Here is a 27,091-nt window from a genome sequence, read left to right on the forward strand (position 1 = left end):
GGACAAGATTACTGCGGCTCCGGCAACGCGCGGGCGGAGCCAGGCGGCGGGCGGGGCCCCACCGCGCCCCGAGCCCCGCCGGCCCCGGCCGAGCGGGCAGCGCCGGGAGCGGGCTCGGCGGCGGCGGCTCAGGGCCGGTGAAGCGCTCACGGCTCGTCTCGTACCGCCGCCCCCCGTTGTCTCCTCAGGCCGGAGCGCAGCGCGGGAGCGGGGAATTTCAAGACAAAGGTCCTGGCCACTCTTCCCTCCACCCCCCCTTTTCCACTAAAACTATCCAACTTTTTATTTTATAAAGGTGTCCAATACCTAAAAGTGTTCAAGAGCAGCTGCACCACGCTGCAATTTACAGCTGCCAACCCACCCCCGACTCCATTAGCAGCAGCAGTTTGACAAACTGGAAGGATCCGTAAGTATTTGCAAGAGTCGCGGTGCTTCGGAAAGGTAAAATTACAGTATTTTCCTGAAGAGCAGAAAGGTCAGAAATCACCCTGTCTTCGAAGATGTCTAAGGACAGTACTGAATTACTCACCTTAGTTAATGACTGGCTCCCTTCTCGACCGTGGCTTTTGGAAAGCAGGAGGTAGTAGTGCCAACGCACATTTGGCAAGCCTCTCAGATGATTAAAGAACAAAAAAAAAAGCATATACACTAGTTCTGTACATGTCTCTGACGTCTCCGGCTGTAGATAAAGCACAAGGACACCTTATCTCCTACTGCATACCTTGAGGAAGTGTCAAAACCATTTTGTCCTGTGTGGCAGCTGCTACAGCATATGAGCCTCCAAGGTTCAGTTCTTCATCACATGGAACCCTGCTTCCCCTCCCCTCAACCATTTTAACCCTTTTTTTCAAATTGCTGTTAAATAGCACTAGTTATATGTATCAGCATCTAAGCTAGCCAGCCACAGGAGAATATACACCAGAGAATTTGTAAACATTGATGATAACTGGGTAGAAGAATCAATTTAATTTCATAATTCGGTTATGTGAAACCAAAGACGTACAGTTTAATTAACCAGCACTTCCTGTAAAATAGGTGCTTTCCTACAGCAAAATAAATAGGCAGTTCACATGCAAAGTCGTTTACAATGACTGTAAGGAGCTCACAGTCCTCATTTTGAGTAATACGGAACTAGTGGTGGGCTGTTGAAAAAAACAATTTTTGATACTGTGACTGTCACCAAAGCACAGCAGTCTATTCCAATTCACTTTAAGCTAGTATTTCATTTTAACTCTCTGGTTCACAAGTAACTTGTTCATAGACACGATTTCATAACCTTTTGCATCACCGGGGTCTCTCGCTGTATCTGATCCCAGACTTGCCTGTGGGACCAGAGCACCTCTGCACTACAGTGATGCCCAGCACCGAGCCCATCTGGTGCTGCTTACGAGAGGGTTCATCAGCTCATGCCGAGCCCAGAACTGACACAGCATCCTCCCAGCTCAGCCAGCAGCACCTCGCAGCGCCCTGTGCACGGCGGCTTGCCCAGTCTGAATGTTCAGACACTGGGAAGGTACTCTGCAGTATTTACTAGGGCAACTGAACTTACTTTTAAGCAAGACAAAACTACCCGTTTTACCTACGGACAGGTCATTTGCCTAATAAAGTATTGACAAGGTCTTAGAGCAGTCTAGTTACTCAAACACTAGAATGCAAGTTCCTGTGAGAGTGCTCCCAGCGCTGTTACCACTCAGGCTACACTATGGCTAGGAGCAAACCACTCCTGGCTGCTAACTTTTAGATGGGGTACGGAAATCCATCTTACCTGCCTTTTGGGGGATTTGGAGGATTTGTTTGCTGAAACCACTCCTACTTTAGTGGCTTGATAACAAGATGGCATATGAATAAGAGATACTTAAGAACGACTAGCTGGTGCATTTGTACTAAAGTGCTTAATCACTACAATGATCTTTCTGCAAAGAAAAAGACATTGTTACCTGGACTTGAACTCGAATGGCTAAGAATTCTGTCTCCCAAAACACAGAGAATGCAGAAGCAGTCACAATTATATTCACATTAATCATTAACAGCGGAACAAAACCCGGTGACGAGATCTTTAGGAACTCATTAACAAGGGCATAATGTACACACTTTTATTTAAACATGGCAATTTACACAATAGCTAAAAGTTTGTCTTTTTTTTTATTACCCCCTCAGGAAAACTTGTGTACCTGGATATCAGAATTAGCACCTAGTGTTTATAAATAAAATAAAGACTTTGCAGTATTATTTACTGCAAGCACTAGTCAGATCCTAAGCAATTTGGGCACAGCGACACATGGATACATTAAATAATCTAATTTGTTGTGATCATCCGATTAGCTCATTGCATCACCTCAGCAGTGGAGTTTTGGGTAACGGTTATCTCTGAAACACTAGGAGTGCATAGTTTATAAGGCTAAATACATTTGACAAAAAGGGACAAATCACAGTTGTGGTCTGAAATTATTGCAGTGCAAATTTAAAATCGCAGTGTTTTTAAAGCAGTGGAACATAATAAAGAGGTAGGTACTTTCCTCCTTGATGATAAGAATTTAACATTGCTTAAGAGTAGTTCAAGCTAAGTAGCTTTATGGTAGATATCTCAGGTACACAAACAAGTCGTGGCAGTCTGGATTAACTGGAAGATACTTAAAATGATATATAAAATGTTTCACTGGCATAAAAAAGTTATATTGCAAGAGGTTACTTTTTGTGGAATGAGCTATTATTCTTAACTTGAAACACACCCATTAAACTTTTAGTGACATAAAGCCATATTTACCTTGATGTTCAATACTTTAGCAAGGTAACTCCCTTTGCTAAAGGGGGGTCACTAAAGATCAGAAGACTGATGTCTCATGAAAATAAAATGCACTTTTCTGCCCAGAGCAATGGCTCATGCTTCTTCTAAGAAGCAGCCTCTAATTATTGAACTTATTTATCTACCAGGATTGTCAAAAAAGCAATCAAGACCTAGCCCACTGATGGAAATTACTAGGCAATGCCAGACAAGGAGAGCCACTTTTGGTGCAACTCTTGCACTATCTCCTCCCCGCCCCCTTTTTGTTCCACATTACGCAATTTTTAATAAAAATATTTCCTTCCTTTCTGAAGCTTGGCTCAACATTCTCTTCAAAAGTAGTAATATCAGCACTTAGTGCACCACTGAAGGCTATCAGGTGTACTGACAAAGCAGAGAGAACGTTTACATGAAGAAATGTCATATTTTAAATAGCACTTTTTTTTTACAGAGCAGATTACGAGATGAGTGTCAAGTTTCCAGATCATTACAACAATATCCCCTCTGACTAATTCATCAGTTATACCGTCTAGCTTACTGAAACGTGTACTTGCCTTTATACTGCAATGTGATTTAACTGAAAGGTGCTAAAATGAACACTCTTATATCATTTTCACTCATACACAAGATGTCATGCACAGGTTAGACATTAGATTTTAAATCTATTTACAATTTTACATATTTTACAATATATTTTTCATCTTTACAGCTACAGAATAAATTCAGGCTAACATTGGTATCTATTGAGTTTCTGCTGGAACTCAAAGTCTTTAAGGTAAACTAATTATTAAAAACAAGTAAGTGCATGCCTAGAAGGAAGCTTTCAGGAAAGATGTCAATGGACTAGTGTTGCTTAAAAATTACACCAGTTTGTGTAGAAAATTTAAATTCAGTTCAAAAACCCACAAAAACCTAATAGAAATCTACTTGACTAAAATAAATACAATTCATTACATTTAACAAAAAAAATGTACCTTTAAAAATGTACTGATTTAAGCTCATCTGATTTTTAGCCTTAAATTTACTTCCCTTCCCAAGTAGCAGATAGTACTAGGTGAGGATAATGATGCTTTTCAAAGTTAACACTGATAATTATCCTGCATAAACCTGAGGCTGCAGTGGTGGGGGCAGCTTGTCATTCTCCACATTTTCAGAGTCAATAGCTGCTAAGGCTTGATTTTTTGGTTTTATTTCTAATGGATATTTCTCGACAATATCTTGGACTTCCTTTGTAATTCCATCAGTCCAATCTATTAGGTCTTTCTCAAGCTTCTTGGCTTCATTGACAATTCTCTCCTGTCTCTCATTCAACTGAGATAGTAGGTCTAAGTTTTTATACATTTGCTTAACACCCAGGCACACATCAGGTGAAAAACTGTCAGATTCTTGCTTCTTCGGGGATGTCTGACCAGTCATAAACCGATCAAAATCTTCTTGGCTTAGATTTAAAGACTGAGCATCCAGTTTTTCAATGAAGGCCACAGCACAGCACTGCAAACAAAGCAGAGTCAGTATCATTGCAAGGTACTGATTGGAACTTATGCATTCTATTTTTCAATCCTGCTGTTAGACCAGTAACTGATTTTTTTATTTAACGTCTCAACAGATTGCTCCTAAAGAGCTCTTCCAGAAGCTAACTGTATAAGACAGTTCACATGCGCCTCTCCTCTCCCCAGAGTTTGAAGAAGTCGAAAACTCGGAGAACGATACAGGAAGACACCATTTCAGCTGAATGGTACTGACTCACTGGGTAACGTCCATTACAAATCTCAGGGTCACTGCATTTTGGAGGTGAGAGACCAGAAGGAACAAGACATGACAACTAGACAAGAGCCCTATATTAATATTTAATAATCTGATCAGCAGAGATCTGCTATGCTCTCTATTCATTTTCTGAAGGAAGGAATGTCAAATGCCCATCTTACCTTGAGGATGCTCTCCTCCTCCTGAAAGGAATTTTTAACATTCCAAGTATTTCATTCAACTACATATTCTCCCTCGAGAAAATTGCTTTACAATGAAATGCAGAGAAGCCAAGTTCATAATCATAATGCCTTCTAATATAAACAAGCACACCAATAAGTGCCTCGCAGCAGCTTTAAAAAGCCTATTTACCTCCACACATGAATGTCCTAGTTCTGCAGTCCCTACAAGAAATAAAATCTCATGGGCTTAAACGGGGAACTTTGCATCCGTAATATCTGCACAGTCCAAACTCAGGACTTTAGGAATAGAAAGTATTTATCTCCTTACAGAATGAAAATATACCCCAGTCTTAGCATCAGACTGTTCAAACAAAGGGTTTAATATTATAAAGAAAGCAAAGCACTGACTGGTGTGGAAAGCAGAGAAGGAAGAGAGAGGAGGTATAAAGCAAAAGGGCTTGCTGTACACTAAGTAACCTCAACCACTATTTGAAGAGTAGTTTTCATTTTCCTTCTGCGTTATGCTGTGTTTGCCTTTACTGGAAATTCCTACATCCAAATAAAAACCAATCTTGTTGTATAAAAGTCAACACTATTCCTGCACTTACCAGGTTGGTAAAATAGTAGCCGTCCTCTCCTGTCATTAACCTGCTTGGATTACAGAAGCGTGTTATATACTGGATGTTAGACTGCAAGCGAGGTGGGTTTCCCTTCAAAACAATGTATATAAGTGTCGGAAGAAAGTCATCAGCAGAAGCTGGTTCATTTTTTGTGATTTTAATAGCATTAAATATATGCTTGCTGCACTTGGTAATGCATGCTAATTTATCACGAGGGACGCGCTTGGAATCCATTTCAATAATATCTGTAAGATAAAAAAAGTCCTCAAATCATTAAAACCGTATTAATCAGACACCTGAATGAGTAGGACACTTACTGGACAATACTAAAATTGCATCATTTTTATCTGTGATTCTTGATGTTCCATAAAAGTATCTGTTTATTCAACCTTCTCTTGGTTCAGTCCAAGTATTTTAAATAGATCAGGTAAGCCCAAACACCTCTGTGGTGGAAAAATTATTCCCACTTCACAGTCCAATACCACAAAGACTACTGGAAATCTAAAAGCCTGGACCCCCTTCTTTCGACAGCAGAAAATCATCTCTATGAACAAGAGATCTGAAATTTAAGGTGTAAATGTAAACTTCATTGTTCACAAACCTGTAATTGCTTTTACAACCATATCAGAGACTTCTGGAATTTCTTCATTGACAGGAACACACAGCATTTGCGGAGTTACCCAGTGCAAAGCCCTATGACAAGAAAACACGTTAAACCGTTCTGTGCCAGTAACATTCAGGTGTTTGAAACCAGCTGCTTCTTGAATTCAATGCACAAGGAGCGCTTTGTGTAAATGAGGCACTAGTCCAGTTATAAGCTAGTTTATTCCACTGAAGTAATTTATTTCCAGAAAAAATATTTTCTTTTTTTGCTATAATTTAACAAAAGCACACCAATTAGTTTTCCTAGCGTAGTAGCTTTCATTATTCATTCTATTCATTCCTTCTGTTTCTTAAATAAAGTGTTTTTAACTCTTTCTAGTTAAAAAGCTTGCCATTTTTCTATGTACAGCGAAAGATTTTTAATGTCTTGATTCATAGCTCATTCACAGGACTGTGGATTACTCAACTATTTTTGTTTCAAAGACTTACCTGATTCTCTTTTGGACAGCAAGATCTTTCTTCTCATCATCAGTTGTTTCAGGGCAAAAGACATATTTATACTGTCGAGTCATAATGTATTTTTCAATCTGATCCATTGCTTTCTCAACTTTTTCAGGGGGCACTGAAAGGTACAAAACCCACCCCAATACAGTAAATAAAGTATTCCGTGGCTGTTTTGAAGATTTAATACAATTTGGTCCTAATATCACCAAATCAGGACTACTGACTTGAGCCACCCTGAGTTAATAAATAATGGATATACTTGGTGTATTTTCATTCTCTACAGAAGTAAAAATATAATGGCAAGAACACCATAGTGACATGCCAAAATAAGTACATGCATAGGTTCACAAAGAAGCACATTCATTTAGCACATTCAACACACAAATTGGGTTCAGCTGCTTGTAGCTCACAAGAATATTTCTTGAAAATACACTCTTTGAAAATAAATCCAGTGAGGTCTTCCAAGTCCTCTGTTCCTGTTTATGTCTAAAAAAATCCCTGGGTATGTTTAAGCTGTGCCACTTGCATACCAGGCACATAAAAGCAGTCCGCAACAGCACTCCCCTCTCACTGGCTTCTTGCGCGTTACAGGGTAACATAAGGCTCACAGCCTGTTAATTGGGTTGAGGCTACACATTCAACCTCAGTTTAAACAAGTAGTATTGAATTTAAAACAAGAAATGAAAACAACTGAACCACATTTAATACAGAGTTTAAGAAAAACCTGAAAAACAAATAATTTAGACTGCAAAACTTTATAGAACTGGTGCTGCTGGGAATAGTTCTGACTACGGTACTAGAATTTGTTAACAGCATTTCTGAAAGCTGGTTAGGAATGCTTCGTTTTCACTTGAAAATGCAAGAGGCTTTACCCTCAAATCATTACTTTTTAGCAGTAAGATATGAGGAAGAAGAACATGATACCTTTCCAACGTGTCTGTAATTTCTCTGCTACATTTTGATAGAAATCCTGGGCACATTCAGATTGCTCCTCAATACTTAAGTCCTGTAACAGAAAACTGATTAAATGTGCATGTGTGGAAGAAATGGCAGCAATGCCTTTGATGTTTTGTTTTTGTTTAAGGAAAGTGTCCAGCTGCAGTAACAGTCTGAGAATGCAAATATCTCATCAGAGGTGTTTATGTTGGCTAAATTATATTAAAAAATATGAGAAACCAAGACATACTGGCTCTTTAACATGTGAAAGACTTAGGTTTATTTGTTGAACAGATGTATATTAGCAATGGAATTGGACAGGTGCAATGCCATTTTCCCCAGACACATCCCTGAGTAATGGTGACAAAATAATGTAGATTATTAAGCAGAATGCTTGCTCCCAATTTTGTGTCTATAACTTTTTAAAAGATGATATACAGTATACAAAAAAAACCAAGAACATAAATCATATATTTGAAAGAATATCTATACAGTAAACACTTCTAATGATAAAGTTACTATGAAATATATTCACAATGTTATTTGCGAAACAATATTGTCTTTTGAGCATTAACTAACTGAGCTACTGAAGAACAGAATGGAGGTTTGAAGGGTTAAAATTAACTTCACGGATCAAGTCACTTTTCACCATTAAATGGCAGCATAAAACCATATGTAAAAAAAAAAAATGGAGAGAGAACTTAGTTTCTCAATTCTCTAAGGCCAAAAACGAGACAGTTACCCTGAACACGAGCCTCAGCTCTGATGGCAGTGCTGCATTTTAGGCCTGGTTTACGTGTAGTAGCAAATTATACGTTTTCAGAAAGACTTCTTTTTGACTAGCAGAAACTATCAAGGAACCAGGAAATGAGAGTACCTTCAATGTTTATAACCAATAATAATAATAATACACTGTTCTCACAAACTCTATGCTCAGAATGAATCAGTTCTAAAACAAGAAAGAAAAAAAACAACTTCAAGATGTTTTTGAAGTGGTGGGCATGTAAGGTTCCATCAAAACTCCCTTTAATTTCCAGTCCAATTGGAGGATATAATTTGAGTAACTACATACTAAATAGGAAAGGGGGGGTGGGGGGGAAGGTGTGCTGAACACTGACTCATTTCAACCATAGGTGGCACTACAGACATTAATATTTCAAGAACATTAAATATTTATATGGAGAATGAAGATGCAAGTCTTATTCCATATTAAAAAAAAGCACAGTCAAGTTCCCCCTCCCCAAAGAAAAGGAGACATGTGGTTTGATACTGTATTATCTTTATAACTTTTTAGACTTAAGACAACTAAAAACTTGTTATGTAATATATTATAATTTCCACAAGTCATATTTATCTAGAAAATTGTTTGTTCAACAGACATTTTATCTTTCAGAACTAATTTATTCAGGATGCAATGGAAAGTTCTCTCAAGACACCTGAGATGCTGGAGTTTGAGGGTTTCTTTGGTCATATACCATACCAAAAAGGCAGGCATTCAGAATTTAAGACTGCCACTAGATCTTCACTTGACTAAGCGTATCAGCTGAAGACTCCTGTGTACGATATATAAAAACCAAACTGCTGGAAGAAGAGCAGCATTTTCGCCATCTCTCCCTAATTTCCCTGTTTTATTTATGTAAAAGGCATGCAAAACTTACCCTTTTATGATTCATTGTGTCCAAAAATAGTTTACATTGCTTATAGATATCTTGTCCAGGTTTATGATATGTCTTGAGAAATTCTATGAATTCCTTGGATACTCGATCTGTCTCGATGCTAGCCTGCCTGTTTATAGAAGGGCTGGGAGCCTTGGCTTCTTGGATCTCTGCTGGGAAAATTTGGGCACATCAGATTAGAGTTTTTACACTGATGGATGAATTCAGGAAGCGTTTAACGTGTATTAAAATTTCAGGTTGTTTTTTTTCAACAGTGCAGATGAATAAGCATTTATTTCTCAAGCTTTACCACTCAAATGCTGGATATTATGAAACAGAACTCTAGGAAACCGAGTATTCCACTGAAGTGAAACATTTATAGCCACATACCCATTTACACCAACGGCCTTTTTATATTAGCAAATTACTGTAACATGGGTTTGTTTTCCCGTTTCTTACATTTTCATTCCCAGGTAAGATGTCCCCATGTAAGGTCTGCAGCAAATAAGGATTCTGCAGCAGTTTAAGATAATGGAGGGGTCCCTTTTCCATTCTCCCTCAGCTTTACATTCCTATTCCTTTGCTTGCACCAACACAAGTATTCATTCAACTGGCTCATGAACTAGCTCAGGGAGTAGTAGTTCGGGACAGTCCCAGTCAGAAATCAGTGGGTTTTGTGGGGTTATTCTTCAGCTTGATCAGCTCCCCAAGCTGGCTTCCTACCAGGTCACAGGAGCAGCAGCACAAGACAAGGAATGGGAGCGTGAGGTTGGTGCAAACGCAGCAGCCCTTCTTTGGCCAGGCAGCAGATGCCACAGAATCACACCTGCAGTGTAAATGAGAACTTGGCCATTTGTGTTTCAGCAAGAGCAGAAGCACCGCATCTGTTCAAGGAAGAATTTGCTTGGCACTCAAGAAGGAGGTAGGAACACAGACCGCACACAGCCCTGGATGCAAGTTTATATAGCTGCAACCACGGGGTTTTTCCACACAAACACATCTGATTTTCCAAGGTATAAGTTGCAAGTTATTTGTACCGATCCGATACCTTCACTACCCAAGTTTGGTTTACCCACCTTTCAACTTGCCAGCCAACACTGTTCAAAATGAAGGATTGAATAGAGATGATGTAAATGAACATGATGAAAAGCAAGCAGCAAAGAGACAGAAAACACGAAAATATTCATGATCAACATGATACAAACATATCTTTCAATCTGAAAATACTAACATGCACAACAAAAAATCCTTGTTTCAATAAGCATACATGCAGAACTCCAAAATAAAAGGAAATAAATGGGATTAGTATATTTAAATTGGTATGTTTCATTTGAACTTGAGGTAGCTTATTGGGGGATTTGTTGTTGTTTGCTTTTAAAGAGATGCAGCACTATAGTAAATTCAAAGCTGTATGATCCAGTGACTAACAAACACTGGTCATTTGACCAAAGCACAAGACTCATTAGGACCTCTACACTTCAGCATAACCTTCTCTGGATAATTTGGTCAGGTACCATTAGAACGTTTATGATATTTAAGTGATAAGAATGGAAAAGGTTTTACAAATATTTACGTTCCAACTGTAGCAATCAAGACAGAAAGTGCAAATCAATCTCCTTTCTAGCTACACAAGAACACTTTTTCCAGAGGGGATTTCCTCCAACCTTCTTTATACCTAAGATTCAAAGTAGAATGCCTGTACATTATTCCAGCTGAACGGCAACTATCACTATATGTTGATCTAAATTTGTCACGTTTAATATTACATAACTAGTAAGAAGAGAGCATAGTTTTGAAATAATAAACAAAGAAAGCAGGTACACTTTTGAAAGGGTAGAATAATAAGATGTTTTTTCCACAATTAATCACTGACTTAATTTCAAAGAACAGCTGAAGATTTATTTACTTATTTCAATACTGAGTTCACTGTATTATAAAAATAATGAACCTCATTCTGCCATTTGACCTTAAGGAATATGATTAAGATTTTTTCAGTCACAAATTTGACGTAGATTATTCTTTAGTTACTAGAGAGATGTAGTCAACTGAGGCAGATTACTGTTAATGTAGGCATTAAAAAAAAAAATTGAATGTTAGAATGAATCGTCTTTTTAATGAGTCACACCGAGAATGACACGTAGTCACTCAGAAACATTGCAACTTCATTAATCTCTGCGTTGAAATCCTGATTTAAGGAAAATGAATCTGTACAATATGCACGGATTACTAAGGACCACGGGAACAAATGTACTTTCAGTAACAAAATATTTTCAGCTTTGTCATGTACTCTAAAGGAATTAAGGCTAACTAAGAAGCAGCTGATTACAGAAAAGAAATTCCATCTGAACAAGTTAAGAGAACCTAGTAGAGGAGAAGAATGAAAAGAAAGAGTATGGGAACAGTTAAGAAAGAATCACCTTTACAAAGAATAAACACTATTAATATTAAAATCTTTCTCAAGGCATTCTACAAAAATGCTAGTTGTCACAGCAGAACATTAGCACTCCAGTGATTCACTATGGTTGTGCCATGATCATGGATCTGAGTCCAAGTAAAGAACATAAAAAAAGTGTTGTCATTAGCTCTACTACACACACCCATTCACCTTCTTCATATCATTTGCAAAATAAGAATGGTACATCTTCAAATTTCTTTAGTTACCAGAACACGTCAGAATTGCAAACAAATAACATCTAAAGCCGTTTGCATCACGGGTTTTGGCATTCTTTTGCTTTAAGTGAAACCAGTACGTCTTCTCTTGATTTGAAATTGTCTTCTTGATTAATGTAACAAACATCTGGAGATGTTTTCAGAATGCACAAGTTCTTGAAGTGTAAATTATTACACTGAAGTAGTTTCAACTTATAATCAGATTTATAATGGCAACCTGGAATTATTTTTTGATAAAAATATGAAGCAGCACAAGATCTAGCTACTCATTACAAACATTCTGATTTTTTTGAAACTGCATAATCCTTCAGAAGTCACGCTAAGGTAGAGCTCAAAGAAGCTTCTGCTTTATTCCTATACTCTCCCTACCAAAAAGCAATGAATTAGTTTAGAGATTCAAGTTCACCTCAAGATGCTAGACTTGCTTTTTTTGTCATCTTCATATGCAACAGCACAAGTTTGAACTGGCACAACCCTAGTTTGTATTTTGCAAAGCCCAGCTAAGAAGTAAGCTTACTAAAATCAAGCAGACAGCCTGCTCAAGCTGTACTGCATTACCTTCAGTAGGGGAAGCCAGTTCCCAGGAGGGAGTAAAAATCTCCTTCAAATCCCTGAGAATGTTATCAGCATTTCGCTCCCTCCCAAGCTGTCCTTGCTTAACGATTTTCTCTTGAGCCACTGAAATAAACGCAAAAGCAAGCAAGACAACAGGAGCGGGAGCACGTCAGGAGAGATGGTGAAGGGAATAAAAAAAGAAAATATGGAAAGTGAGAAGAATGAACATAAAAAAAGTTTTTAATACATAGCTGAATGCCTCATTTAGCCAGCTGCTGCCCATGCACCAAGACAAATTCTAAGATGAAACTCAGGCATATTAAGAATTTCTTACTAATGAAATGCATCGTCTATAAGGCTAAGATACATTAATGTTGCTTTTTCTTCTGGAATGCCTCCTCCACAGTCTAGCATTTTCCATTTTTTGCCCATGTAAGCTATTGCTATGCAAAGACATCAGTGCCATTAATCATTCTTACTTGTAACACATGCTGTAGAATAAACATTCAGCCAACCATAAACTTGATATTCACAACCCACATACACATAAACACTACACTACAAGTTTCCTTTCACATTTATTTTCATTTAAAGGCACCCTGCTTACACATTCCATTTTTTCTGTTAAAGTTGTTGAAGTGATCCATTATGGCAGCATCATCTGATATTTTATATCAGCATGTCTACCACTCGTAGACATATGAGTTTGTTGAAGGTGACTGACAGCCAGTACCTTTTCTCCGGCTTTCTGCAGGAAGAGTTCCCCCTCGAGTCCTAAACCAGCGTATCACACTATGGTTGACTCATGAATCTAGCAAGAATGTGCATCAAACGAACAAGATACTTCCACTCAGCAGTGCAGTGGTAGACCACCACCAGGAATACATTTATACTACACTTTAGTGGAAGAACTCCTGTAGAACTCACACAAACATGGCCACAAATTTAGAAGTCCACAGTTCTATTTAAAAGATTGTTTGGCATCACCCAAAAGCTCACATTTTTTCAGTGTTTTCAGTAAGACTTCACATATAACTCTTCCAGAAGCATCATTATTCCATCTTTTTAAAGTCAAGTCACAGAGCATTACTCTGCCTTTCAGTACAATACATCTATCAAAAATACTTTTTAACTTAACATGTTGTACAGAACCATTAAAAGCAAAGGAGAAAGTTACCCTTCTTAGCTCCTGTTCTGGAAGAAGCAGTGAAGAACTTCTTCACAGTAGTGACCTTTCGTGTTTTCTCATTGGTTTTCTTTTCTTCAAATTTTGAAAAGGTCAGTGACTGTGCCCCTTGGGTACTCTGACTACTGGCATACGCTTCTTCCTCCTCACGCTGAAGCCTGGAATTAGAAAAATGTAGGTCTAATTTAAGCGCTTAAAACCAGCACAAATAAGATAATTTCCTGTACAATAAATTAATTACTCATTTGACATGCTAATTCTCCTCTATACCCATCCTCATTTCTCGCTTCCTACCACATCTCCCTTCACTACATTAAGTCCACTCTTTCCATGTTGTAATGGTGAAAGTAAGGGAAAGCTTAAGATGGCCAGGGAGGACTAAATAGTAAGGTCAAAAGGGAGGAAGTAAATCATGGTCACCTTCCCCTCATGTCACAGCCCTGAATTCTACAAAGGTAGAGGTGCGGGGAAAGACTGCGGGAGCGCTTCCAATAATCAATTCAGTTGCCTTCCTCCCTGCATCCTGTTCCGAGCTTCACCACCTATGACCACAGGCAATCCTTTACCATCTTACTGAAAATAAAACCCATGGCTTGCAGCTGAGCAAGTAAAATACTCTGTCACAATCTCAGGAATATTCTGGGAGACATTATTGTTGTCATAATTTGTTTTCAAGGTCTTGGTAATACATATGCTTGATCGAATGAACGAGGCAAATCACTTCTCTGCAACATTGATGGGTGCTTTGCAAAGACCAAGCCCATCTTTTAATTTACACGTACAAAGTAGGGGAGGGCAAACATACTAATCCTTCAATGGCTACTTTTCTTCCTATGCAGGAGAATTAAAATAGGTTTAGTTATATTGCCCTTCAAGATGCTAAAAGGTTGAGCAATTTTCTTTAAAAATCCATCCAGCTCAGGATGGACCATAAATGGTCTTGCATTTGTAATCCCTTGAAACAGGAATTGTGTCTTATCTGTGGTGACAAGCCTGTCTGTTCACTACAGCAAACAATCACGGCTTATCTGTTCCTTTAGCATCTTCCTACTGAACAGTTACTTATTAAAGAATTCCTTAAATGCCCCGTTTTCTTGTACATAGATATTGTCAGATTGACAGCATAACTATCTGCTCTAGTATTACTGAAGTCCTTATTAACTGTTTAAGCCAAATTTATGGCAGAGAAAAAAATGACATGTCCTCTGTACTGTACTCAACAGCTTACCTGACACCTTCTGATTAGGCTAGAAAAGGTTTCAAGCACTTCTTTCTACCTGTCTTTGCAGTTAATCTGTTCCAGTGCCAGACAGTAAAGAGAACTTTGAAAACAAACAAACAAACAACTTCAAGGCCTAAGGTAAGAGGGTCTAGGGTAGTTAGGATACCAGAAAACTTGGGGCTTCCAAACCATAACCATGAGTTTGGACCCAAATCAAGTTTGGAGAGCTTCCACAGATGTCACCTTCTTCAGGCAGGCTGATGTGAACACTGCACTTAATGCCTTCCCCCTCTCCCTTCTTTTTTTTCCCCCCAATGACCTTGGTTAATGTATCACTAGGTAAACTCAAGTTCACCGAAGGGTTCCAGACTCAAGTGCAGACATGTGTCTCAGTCATTTGCACTTTTTCCTGGAGTTCTGGTATACATTAAGGTAAACATATTTAGAGAATGTATGTCAATATGAACAGACATCCTGGCCAGCTCAAGTCAACTGCCAATCAACTCTTAATACACAGCTAAATGCTCCTCCATCTCAAGAATTCACATAACCCTGAAACAGTTAATTCTGAATAGATGTCATGTAACTCACACCTGGAAGTGACACAAAGGACAGCTGCAGTGCAAAAGAGGATGCTTTGCAGTGGATAATGCTTTTGCTTTCTACCCAAATCCAACAAAAAGCAGTTGTAGCTGTTCTTATTTTCTCACTCAAGCATAGATTTCCTCCAACCCCCATTTTCAGGGTCAAGCACTTATCACACTAGGAAAAGTAGACTGTTTTGCAGAAAATATGTACTTAGAAAAATTGAAATTGAAAAACTGAATTATTAAAACTAAAGGTTTGATGGTTTTGGGCTTAAACCTGTAGTTTAAAAGAACGACTACAGACCCAATTTTTTTAATCAGTAGCTGAAACGTAAAACCATTGTGCTGGCTATATTCAAGACAATAACTGTGGTCTCCAGAGGCAGAGGTATTTTAATCAAAATTGTCACTTGCACCCTTCCAACCGCTAGTTAGAATTACAGATTTCAGTATGCAAATTAGGTCAAAGTATTTGTTGAGAGGTTGGGGGGGTGTTTACATTTGTTACTTCACAGACTTTCTTTTGAAACCTCTTAAATTAGAATGTCATAAATATTCATCTTTGCATCAAAAGGAAGATTTTAATTCCTGCTGGAAAGGTCAAATTTGAGAACTTATGATGCAACTAAGCTAGAGCAAATAGGACTAGAAAATAGGAGACAGGAATAGTATTTAGTGAAGTCACCCTACTGTTAAGATGAAGGAATAAAGAGGGCTCTTTACCGCTCTGCCAGCTCCCAATCCTCTTGAATCTGTTTCTGCCTGGCCTTATGGTATTCCTCTCTCCAGCACTTGGAGCAAAATCCCTGCCAAGCAGGATTGCCATAGTAACCACATCCTTTCTTGCACAGCAGCTCTGACTGATCAACGTGAATTCCTCTGCGTTCAGATTTCAGGTTCATTTTCTTCCTGTTTAAAGAGAAAAGGGTTAAAGACAGAAACATGATAACAGCCTGCTAGAAATAATTTCTTTTGAAGGCTTATCTTTTAGAAAGAAGTCACCTGTTTTAATTATTGAATAGTTCCACAGCAACAAAATAAAGGCCGCAGGAGGAAGGGCACAGTTATATAATCACACAGCCCCGAAAGCCAACCGCGGCATTAGCATACGTTTGCATAGCTTTGACCTGCAAACAGTACTAGACAGCTGGCCTAGAAAGCAGGCCAGCAGTACCAGTCGTGCAGCTACGTACACATGTGGAAATAGGCACAATTCTCTGATCTCAGCAGCACACTGTTCTAACAGTCACAGAGGCACAAAGCAACAGAAGAAAAAAGAAAGTTACAGTCACCGCCAAAGAGAAGCAAACTGAGCAAGAGACAAAATGTAAATAGGTTTGTATTCAGGCTGAGACCGTCTCTGCAAAGAATTACACTAGTGAGACTTTAGGTAACGTATCTTCGGTCTCAGAGAATATGTCTTTGCAGCACAGTGAAGTATCACAGCTATCTCAGCAGGGTATGTTAACATGGATGAGGTGCACCTCCATTTCCTTCAGTACTCAAGTTACTTTAGAGTTAAGTTGGGCATCTGTGTAAAGCACAGTTCTATAGAATTTATATATAGTGACTGCAACAAAAAGATTTGTTTTCATGCCTACACTACCACTGTGCAGAGCTTGTCTTCCAACAATCCAGCCCTCCCCTTTCTTTCTTTGCTTGACAGAAACCATCCCACATGCCAGCTTGCTCCCAAGGGCATTTCAACTACTTCATTCTAATCCTAAATGCTGGATTCATTTTAGGAGAGAAACAGCACAGGATCACCTGCACTAGCAAGTTTAAGGTCTGCATATTAAAATATTGACATTTGGATTGCAATATTGACATACACAGACACTAGAAATAGCACAGCAAGGCACTGGAAAGCAGGTCTTGCTCATTAAACCCAGCCCCTTTTTCTTTCTGCCATCCTCAGCAGAGTGTGCTTCGCATAAGCTGAGCAAGCACCTTCACATTTCGGTTTCTTGCTCTCACATTCGCAACCAAAGGCGCGCCTAGGACTTCCTTCCTCTAACAGGAAAACCAAAACATTTTTAAACCAACGCTGCCCGCAGTTTGAATACCCTGCTCTCCCCCTCCAGCACATTACTTAAGATCACAGAAGGAAAACAACATACATGGAGATGCAATGTATGGAAAGCAAGATGAAAAGCGATTTTTTTAAATTAAAGAATGTCAGTAACTGTCAGAGCAAACTTGTTTTTCCCCGAGATTCAGAATGACCCCCTAAGTTCACATGTTTGAGGAATCTGGATCTCTGGTTGTTCATGTTTCTGCCCAGCAAAGGTTACTCACCCCTGGAAGCTCTTGCACTCAAGAGTCTCAGAAAGAGCCCCAGACTCTTCTCTGGGTCATCCAGCAAAACAATGTGATATGCACAACTGTCACTACCAAAGATAGTTTTCCACTATAGGAAGTAACAGCTATTTTGTTCCAAGCTGAATTATATAAAATAAACCATTTTAAAAGACTGATATTGTTTCACATCTCCCATTAAAGTTATTTTAAGTAAAGTAACGGAAAACACATATGATTTTCTCTGAGGGGGAACAAATTAAATATTCCATCTTATCTATGTAAGTATTAAGGCTCCTTCCACTAACAGCTTTTCTATCTTTCAAAGAAGTAATGAGTTTCTAAAAATAATCTAAAAATAGTTTCATTGTAGAGACCTGTATATTAAGGGAATCAGTTTCTTAATGGCATAATTTATAAAGACACATTTTCTCATTTACATAGACGGAGAGCAGCTGAATACTCCCTTTTCTTTCCCACAGAAATGTCTGACTGTTAAACAGACATTAATACGCTTCTCCAAAGCAAAATGAAAAAAACAGCTAGATTTTAAGTATTTGAGACAGCTTTACCTCATTCCCATATGGACAAATTAATAGGGAAAAATAAGTACATTGCCTTCACAAAAATCTTTTGGTTCCTGTACTATCTTCATTTTCTGTTTCCTCAGGTAAGGTCTTTATGTTGACTATAAATGGTACCCGGATCTGGTGACTGACAATCTATCTAGCAGACCAGAAATTAAACATCAAATGTTTGTCAACTGCACAGCCTGGGACAGAAATCGCGTGTTGCCAGTGTTTGGAAACACAGCCCATTCTCAGAGCACCACACATGCCCTTTATCATCAGTTCTGAAAAGCAAAAGCTTGAAACTCTTCAGTTGCTCCTGATCGAGTTTAAAGACCGCTTCCTAAAAACAGAAGCTGCAATAGAAGTCTCTAATGCAAATGCTGCTGCAAGTGCCTGTACTAGAAAAAACCACCATGCACAACATTTTCAATATTGCCATTAATGGTAAAGCTGATCAGTCTGAATGTTTTCATTGTAAACTACAGGGAGCTATAAAGACAAAACAGATAAAAATATTTTCATAACACAAACTTCAGAGAAAGTCTACACCGATCTGTATCGCCCAAGGAAATAACATCCCTGATCCTATCACTCACTAGAATGGAGTTGAATTACAACAGTTTTGCAATTGCAGTCTGTAGGCCAGTTTCATGAATTCAGGTGTCTCTTGTTCTTATTCAAAAGCACCGTGCTTCGGACACTCAGATTTTTTGAAAACTAAAGGAGTAGTATGAAATACATGACCTTGCTTCTATCCCACATCAACATCTTGCTTTCTGAAAGCTTAACAGCATACTCTGTTTCTATGCCAATTGTGCACTTTCACTATCTCTATACAGATGCACAAAAATTAGCTTTCTGTATCCACAGAGCTTTAACCACATACTAGAGCCACAATTACCTTTGGTATCCTGCTAGCCCTTTGTGTACATGAGAACTAAAAATAAGGTTCTGTTTAGTGTCAAAGTTCAGCAGCTTTCCCTGGAGTAAGCAAAGCCAGTCTCTTAGAAGCAAGATTCTTTTTTTTTTTTTTTGCATTCTTTCGGGAGAGGTTTGTAAACAGCTGCAAAGCCAAGCCACTAAAAAGCAAGCTGTTCTGTTTCCTCCCCTTCAAGTATTTTCGATTGCAGTTACATCAGTTTCAGATCCAGGGACAAAAGAGGTCACCCTGAATCAATATGAAGAAATCACATGCTGCACTTAAAGCAGAGGCTTTCTGCTTCCTTCAAAGGCATACGGCCATTACAAAGAAGTTTCACAGCCAATTTTTGCAGGTTAGCATTTACATTTTAATGAACAGAACAACTCAAGTTTTAATAAACTGAATATGAAAAATCCATCTCAAGTCAACTTTCTGCAACTACATCACTGTATACTTTATGATCTTTCATTCCCAAAAACGTTTTTTGGAACTTTTGAGTGTTCAAAATGCTTTTTTTTTTTTCTTCTCCTTTCTTTCTTTCTTCCCTTCTCTCCCTCCGCCTCCAGTGAAAGGTGTATCATTCTTTATTCAAAGATCAACTACTCAATGTATTTGCACAGTCATACCTCTTTTTTGCGTGGTCAGACCTCTTATTTTCATTCCTGCCGTGAATGCATGACCTGTTCAAAGTTCACTTCTGAGTAACATAATCCAAAAGAAAGAACAAATTTGTTGTTTTTCTGGAGTCGGAGAGGTAGGCAACTCTGAACAGCTTCCATACTGCCTGACCACCGAGAAGTCAGGAAAACAATAGCAAGGAAGGTAACAAACTTCCACGTTTAAAAAAAAAAAAAATCTAATAAAGAAGGACAATAAAGTACCAGAAGATCATTAACAAAATTCACTAGTACAATTTGGAGAGGTGCACAGCACCAAACATCCTTTTTACATCTCTTGTATCCTAATTAAAACACTTCTCAATGACTCCAAGAAGCACCACGTCTCCCTCCCAGGATCAAACGCCTGTAATTTGAAGTATACTCATACATTGCTTTGCTCAGTAGGTGCTTCAAATAGTTTTGCTGTGAATATCAACAGGGAAAGCAGAAATGACACTTTCTTACACAGTTCCTCACGAACACCATGATATAGAATCTTTTTTTAAGCATTTCTGTACTAGTACTAGACCTCATCAAAGGTTAATATCTATGTTCATTAGTATCACCACTTTGAAAAGTTTAGAAAAAGAACAGGCTCTTAGACTTAATTATTAATTTATAAAATCCCTTTCCCCTTGTTACTTGTTTGCAAGTAAAAGCTTCTTCCCTCCCATTTTCCTCTAAAATGGAAAAATGGAAAACACCCAATCCCTTTCTACGATTATGATCTTTGAATCCACCTAACACACCGTGTGTGTGGTTCCTTAGAGGATCACTGCTAACATATGCTGTTACATCATGGCTGCAAACATGGAACTGACATGGACAATTACAACATGGAAAGCTGTCCCATTGCTGGCAATCAGCGTATTTGTACCACAGCTAACAGAGGACTAGACTGTACGGACACCAAAGAGCTCCTTGTCTTACTGCCGCATGCATTCCCGGGCCGGTACCCACCCGCCCTAACATACTGACTCCGAGCTACAGCACCAGCTGCCCATGGCTACATCCTTCCATGCTGTTCTAGATGTCAAGCTTTATTTTTCCAAACTGCAGTGATATCAAGAGCAGATGAATATTTGTGCGCCGTTGGTAGATGAGGCATATGATGTATGTTATGTTAGATATATTTGAAGGGTTGCACATCAAAGGTCTGTAATGACAGATCAGATCTCCTTCCGTAGCTTCTTCATAAGCATCTTAGAACATTTAGTTTGGCTCCGATGTCTAGCATGTGAAAAAAAAAAACCACTGTGATTTCATTCAAAATTAGTTTTTTTACTTGCTTTAATGCAATTCATTCTGAAACTCTGGAATACACCTTCCTATCAACACGTTTTTCTTGTTGTACCTAGACACATTTAAAATTTTTCTTTTTATTCAGTAGTATTTGAGTACCCATTTACTTAGAGCAAATACTTTTCAAAAAGTGCAATACCAGCTCAGAGGTTTCTCGTCCCTTGCTCACACGCTTTTTCTGTCAAGTTGTCATCCAAGAAGAATATCCAATAAACCATAGCTCTTACTTCAGAAAATGGAAATTCACATAATTTATTTAGGAAGGATAAACCAGCTGTCTGCCCAACAGTTCCTCTGTGACTCTGTCAAAGCTGCAACTGAAAACATATGTGCAAGCAGTACAGGTTTCGGTTACCGCAGTCATGGAAGCAGACATCTGAGCCAAAACCAGAAAACCCAACTTTTCTGCAAAATACGGCTGGCGGACAGCCACATCACTTTCCCCGAGTCACACGCTTCAATCAGTCTTTGAAGATTTACTAAAGAAAACACAGAAAGAGTTAAGACATACATTTTGTTACACGTATTATCAAAAAAGAACCAAAGCGTTAAGGTCAGCTGGGGGGGTCCGGGGAGAGTGGAGGAAAGAGGAAAGGGGTTTTTTTTAAGAAATGTTTTCCATTAACCTGAAGTGCAACAGTATTCATTGAATGTGGGTGCTTAATAAAACCTATATTCTAGTTTTCAAGGATTTTAAGTTTCAGGTCTCGGGAGCCCAAGTTTTTCATGGGAAGTAATAAGGATACATCTAAATCTACAAAGGGATTCCATCAAAGCATTTAGTCTTCAGACACTTGCAGATTGCAATCTACAATCTTAATTCCCTACACACTGCTGGGAAACAGCTACAGACACCAGAACACAATCTACAACAGTCACCAAAGCTCAGGCAGCAACACCTTGCTTACGTCTCATCTTAGATGCCCACATTCCTGTATGGGTCTAGTCCTGAGTACATCAGGCTGGACGTCCAACCTCTGGCATCTTGCTGCTCATATAAAAAGAGTGAAGTTCACCAACATTAGTGCAGAACTAATCAGAGTGCACTGACACCAAATTAGGCAACCAGATACTATTTTACATCTTTTTTTCTCTGATGATCTTGCACTACATTCCCATGGGGCTAAAGATAAAACCTTCACAATCAGTGCTATTTCACAATTGAAACTATGGGATAAGAAGAGAGCTCAAAAGTTTGCCAACACCTGATGATCACACGTGATATCTTGATATGCAGGCCAGTTACATAAAGCACAAAACTAGCTCTAAGCTTCCAAAAGGCGCGCTCTCCTCCAACTGTAAGTCCATAAATCCTCAGGCCACTTTTGTCAGTATCCCGTAATGAGGACTGAAGTAGCAGCAATTATTGCTTCAGGACATTGTCCCTTTTGTTTCAGACTCAAAGCTCTCAACAACAGCAAAAGACTATATTCTAATTTTCACACAGACCAGATTACAAAATAGCTGGAAAAATTCATAGTAAACTTATTAACACAGGTATCATAGTCACAGCAAAGAGCAAGTGCATTCTTAGCTTTTATGTAATATGAAAAAGGGGCTCCTTTCATCAAAATAGGATCTGTCACTATGGGCTGATTTAATGCACACATGAAAGAGACTGTACTTACGTAACATGTTCTTTTCAGCAATAAATCTAAGATAATTTTCATAACACATTAGGGTTTCCAAAGACTGCAGACACAGCTTTGGCTTCAGGAAAAGCACTGTGTGTGAAATAAGGTTTAGAAGTAGTATAGATTTATCATGAGTTCAGACACCACCGGCTTGTTTTTCTTGTTCCTCTCTGACAGCGTATCTACCTTACCTCCCAGGGACCGAACAGGCAAACAGATACCTTTATTGTCAATGCAGATTGCATCGCTGCCACAATGACAAAATATTGACTTTTTCATAAACTATTTATTATTAGTCCTGGATTGTTTCCGTCACCTTTGATGGAAGAGCTGGTTGAAAAAGCTCACATATCAAAGCTGAGTAGAAAGGGGTCTCATTTAATCAATCTATAGCCGCCTTTAGTAAGAGGTAATTGCAAGTCAATTTATAATTATTACAAGCTATGAAAAACAGTTTCTAAATAACTCTGGATGCTAACCCTGGAAATGAAGCAGTGGCTTTGTAAGACTGTTCTGTAAACAAGTGTCAATATTGGTACCAAAGTTCATTAAACATATCTAAAACCAGGAAAAGACTTCATGTAACAGACTCGAAACAGGCAGGCGGACACAAAGGTACGAAACTGCCTTTGACTTCTGGGAAGCCTATTTCAGCCTTCTACACTTTTGACCACGAACAGAAGGAAACCGGTCTCCTGACATCTGAATCCCTCCTTCTGCTTTCGGTTTGGGTTGGTTTTGTTTTGTGTTTTTTTTTTTTTCTTTTTTCCTCTCATCTCTTCACCTTACTCTACTTCCTGAAATCAACAGTCTTCTCAAAAAAAATCTTGGCGCAACTCTTAGCAACAATCTACACCAGTCTTTTCACTGGACTGAAGCAAACGTGATTTGGGTCTTCAAGTTTAAGTCTTCATAGCACTTAATCAACAAATTGCATTAATTCATCTCATTAAAAAATATCAAAGTGCTCCAAAGAGTGCTTGCAATGTCTGATGCAGTACCACGCACTAAAACTGTCTGGTCATTAATGGCCATCCCCAGGCATAGGACTTTAGAGCAGGAAAAGAAGAAAAACTGGGGAAGTCTCCACACACACAATTTTTACAGTAACGGTTGCTGTTTTACATTTTACTGGTGCCTGAATAGTACACCATACTTCACATCAGATCAAGGGAGTAGCAAGTCCCAGCCAAAACTGCATACAACTTCTGTTACTGAAAATAAATTTACAAGGTAGACTAGAAAGTGCATCAAAACAGAGAGGGTGGAAGGATGGGATTGGGTTATGGTCTCTAACAACTACAAATTTTGCCAATGGAAAAACGTCCTTAAGATAAGATGTACTTATTTCAAAGAGCAACCACTGACCCAAATGCCACAAAATTCTTAAGAGCTATGTAAGTGTCGAAATAGTCATGATTCATGTGTAACCCTAAACATTCAGGCATGTAATTAGCAGAAAGGTAATTAAACATGAGCTAATTTCCTCTAAAGGGAAGGGTGGGGCAGTATGATCCAAGAGACTCAGGAACAGAAAATACAAAAGCCATTAGACAACTTCCAAATTAGGAAAAAAACACGGTAGCTATCTTTGCAGAATAGATCATATGAGACTTCACAGTTTTAATGTGCATCTTTCCTGCAATTAAGAAATTTCAGCTATAGCAGTTGTTTCCTAGTATAAACAGTACAGGTTGCTAACTAATGATCCTGAAAAAAGAAACAGTTGTTAACTGTGATGACAGACACACAGTCTGATCAGCCACCTGAAAATAACCGCACTGCTTGGTACTGTAATTTGGCAGGGGAAATTGCAGCCACTACTTAAAACCTCTGAAACCATGGCCACGAGGCTCCAACACCCTACCCACAGAGCTCACAATTCACTTCGACTTGAAGATGCGTTTTTCCCCTCCAACGTCAGTACAGACCTTAAGCTACAGTTTTGTTTGTCCGCATCAAATTCTTAACTACTGCCCGTAGCAATGACCGCTCAGGTAGATGTAGCATGTATTCATGAATTACAGACTATGTCTCACCATCTACACGTGACTCATAATTGCACTTTTAAATGAAATCACAGGAAACATCTAAAAACCACTTTATACTGTTTGACTGGGAAGGCAAGTAAGAATATGATTAGCTAAAACTTCTAAAATCTCCCCAGAAACAGCAGCGATCAGCTTCTACATGCTTTGTGGTTTTTGCCAACATGTCAATCACACTCACCTGGACATAGATTAAAACTAAGTTTGCTATACCTCAGAGAAAAACTTCAAAACATCTTATGCACTTTGTACCTGACTTGTTACTGACGGCATTTTAATAGGACTTCACAAGCACGATTTTTAGGTCCATCATTGGGGGGGCGGGGGGGAGCATAATTGGGGATTATATAGCAAACATCAGGAGGGGAAGGAGGGAGCTGAGAAAGACTGTTCTAGACTGCAAAACAAAATTAAATACCAGAATCATGGACCATCTTCAAGCTTATAATCATAGTTTGTTGTGTAAAGCGATCTTAAAAACTGGTATAATTGGCTTTATATCCTATTCTTGCCTTCTATCGTGTGTTGTTTTGGTTTTTTGTCAGCAAAGCATTCCATTGAGTTACAATTCTCTTCCTAATCCTTCCCCCTGCAAAACACTTGTGTAACCATGTCCGGAAGGCCAACGCATCCAATTCCCAAGTGAAGTTCTGTTCCTGGAAAACACTACGTCCTTCTACGCTGATCGGTCATTAGTCTCAACGGAGTCTCGGGTAACTGGAAAACCAAGAGCTGTTCAGTACACATCCCAGAGTAGTGGCATGAGGAACGGCCAATACAAAGCACTGCTTCAAAAATAGTTTCATGGCTACGAGACCAAACAAGAAAAGTATGGCAAGCCATGTCAATAACGGATTGAAATCACAAACTCCATAATGCCACCCTTTTTTCAAAACTGTGCAGTGCTACTAATTCCCAGCATGAGGCCAGACCAGGGCCCCACTCAATCAAAAAAAAACTGATTTGAATTTTGCCTGTACCAACTTCCTCAGTTAATCCAGCACCCCATCACACAAGCGATGGTGCCTCCGCCACAGACCAAGGCAGTCCAGACCAGCAGGATTTAAGACAACATCAAACCACCCCCTCAGAGAATTTTTGTGTTACTTCAAGTGCGTCATTCATCTCTCAGTATCTCACACCCTCTCTGAAAATACAGCCGCTCCCTACCGCAAGGGAACGACCTGAACACTACCCAAGGTGCTCATACAATGACAAACACCCACAAAAGCATCCAAAATGCGCTGCTCAGCATCTTAAATATACTCCAGACTTCATTTGGCTTGAGTTTAAAGAACTTTGATGCCCAGTCTTACAATAAGAAGCCATGCAGCAGTAATACTTACAAGGAAAGAGTCAAAAACCCCTCGATCCACAGGGAACTTAGCAAGAAAACAGGCTGAGGGGCCAGATTTGCAAAGTTATCAGTGACACCTTCACCCTAATTAACTATTGAAACATACCCATGGAATTAAAAAATAATAAGAATAAAATTATCGATTATAAAAACAACTTAGTTTTAGGAACTGCACGTGGAGGAAACCGGTTTACTAAGTTTCTCTGCATCCCGGTGTGTTAAGCCCGATTACGGCCTGCCTCCTAGAGCCCGCTGAGCCCTTCGCACAGCCGCCACCCCCGAGTGGGCAGCGAGGGGCCGGGTGCGAACGCCCCCTCAGCGGGGCAGACGCGGCGGGGCCCGCCTCGGCGCGGGTTCGGACGCCGGATCACCGAGACTCATAACGAATCACAACGACCGGCGGCGGAGACGACGGGGGGGAACGCTGACAGCCACCAAACTGTCACTAACCGTCACCGCGCGGCTGCCAGGGGAGGGGGCTCCCTCAGGGGAGGGGGCTCCCTCAGCGAGGGGAACCCGTCCCCGCAGCCGGGCCCAGAGGCACCGGGCAGCCCGAGAGGGGCCGCTGACAGGGGCCCGGCCGGCCCGCGGCCCCTCAGAGGCAGAAGCGAAGAGGGTCAGAGCTGCGGCTCACCGGTTGCCCCGGGCGGCGGGGGCGGCCCGCCGCTCCGCTCCGCGCCGCTCCGCGCTCCGCTCCGCGCTCCGCTCCTCCCGCGGCGGCGCTCCCCTCACGGCAGCCCGGCGCTCCCTCCCCTCCGCGGCGCCGCCGGAAGGGCGTGCCGTCACTTCCGGGGGCGGGGCCCCTTCCCGGAAGGAAGCGAGGGGCTGGGTTGCCAAGGGGAACCGTGGCGGCAGCAGACCGGCGGGAGGGCGGGCAGGCCTGGGGACAGGGGACGCGGTCAGAGGCAAGGGCGGTGGCCGTGAGCCCTGCTGGGAGCGGCCGGGGGGGGCGGCAGGAGCAGGGAGCCGCCGCATGGAGCCATCAGGGCTGCTTGACACTCTGCGTTCCATTCGAGCTGGGAATAGGAACAGATCCGGTCTTTGGGGGTACCTA

At 40.0% G+C, this 27,091-nt stretch overlaps 1 protein-coding gene and 1 long non-coding RNA gene across 6 annotated transcripts; one reads left to right on the forward strand and one right to left on the reverse strand.

Moving 5' to 3' along the window:
* The first annotated feature begins 7 nt into the window (after window positions 1-7).
* LOC142090620 (uncharacterized) lies at window positions 8-5,539 on the forward strand. The gene is made up of 2 exons (XR_012676605.1): window positions 8-406; window positions 4,389-5,539. It is a non-coding gene; the product is annotated as an uncharacterized LOC142090620 (long non-coding RNA).
* RABGEF1 (RAB guanine nucleotide exchange factor 1) lies at window positions 1,989-26,807 on the reverse strand. 5 transcript variants are annotated; one of them, XM_075168793.1, is made up of 10 exons: window positions 26,672-26,807; window positions 15,969-16,154; window positions 13,428-13,594; window positions 12,254-12,373; window positions 9,029-9,198; window positions 7,359-7,440; window positions 6,420-6,552; window positions 5,929-6,020; window positions 5,316-5,572; window positions 1,989-4,273 (listed from the first exon to the last, which is right to left on the reverse strand). In XM_075168793.1, the coding sequence occupies exons 2-10, from the start codon at window positions 16,145-16,147 to the stop codon at window positions 3,875-3,877; spliced, it is 1,599 nt and encodes a 532-aa protein (XP_075024894.1). In that variant the 5' UTR covers window positions 16,148-16,154; window positions 26,672-26,807; the 3' UTR covers window positions 1,989-3,874. The 5 variants fall into 5 exon arrangements, with proteins under 5 accessions (XP_075024894.1, XP_075024891.1, XP_075024893.1 ...); XM_075168790.1 differs by having other exon boundaries at window positions 9,029-9,195; window positions 26,672-26,767; XM_075168792.1 differs by lacking the exon at window positions 12,254-12,373 and having other exon boundaries at window positions 9,029-9,195; window positions 26,672-26,788.
* Window positions 26,808-27,091: the final 284 nt, after the last annotated feature.

Source organism: Calonectris borealis, chromosome 19 (genome assembly GCF_964195595.1).
Source record: "Calonectris borealis chromosome 19, bCalBor7.hap1.2, whole genome shotgun sequence".
Classification (NCBI taxonomy): domain Eukaryota; kingdom Metazoa; phylum Chordata; class Aves; order Procellariiformes; family Procellariidae; genus Calonectris; species Calonectris borealis.

Excerpts from the sequence above, each read along its gene's own strand:
- RABGEF1 (XM_075168793.1), bottom strand. The coding sequence starts at position 16,147 with ATGAACCTGAAATCTGAACGCAGAGGAATTCACGTTGATCAGTCAGAG. Across the intron at positions 9,199-12,253 it reads ACTGGCTTCCCCTACTGAAG|CAGAGATCCAAGAAGCCAAG; the intron begins GTAATGCAGTAC and ends AAATTTTCCCAG. Across the intron at positions 5,573-5,928 it reads GGTTGTAAAAGCAATTACAG|ATATTATTGAAATGGATTCC; the intron begins GTTTGTGAACAA and ends TTTATCTTACAG.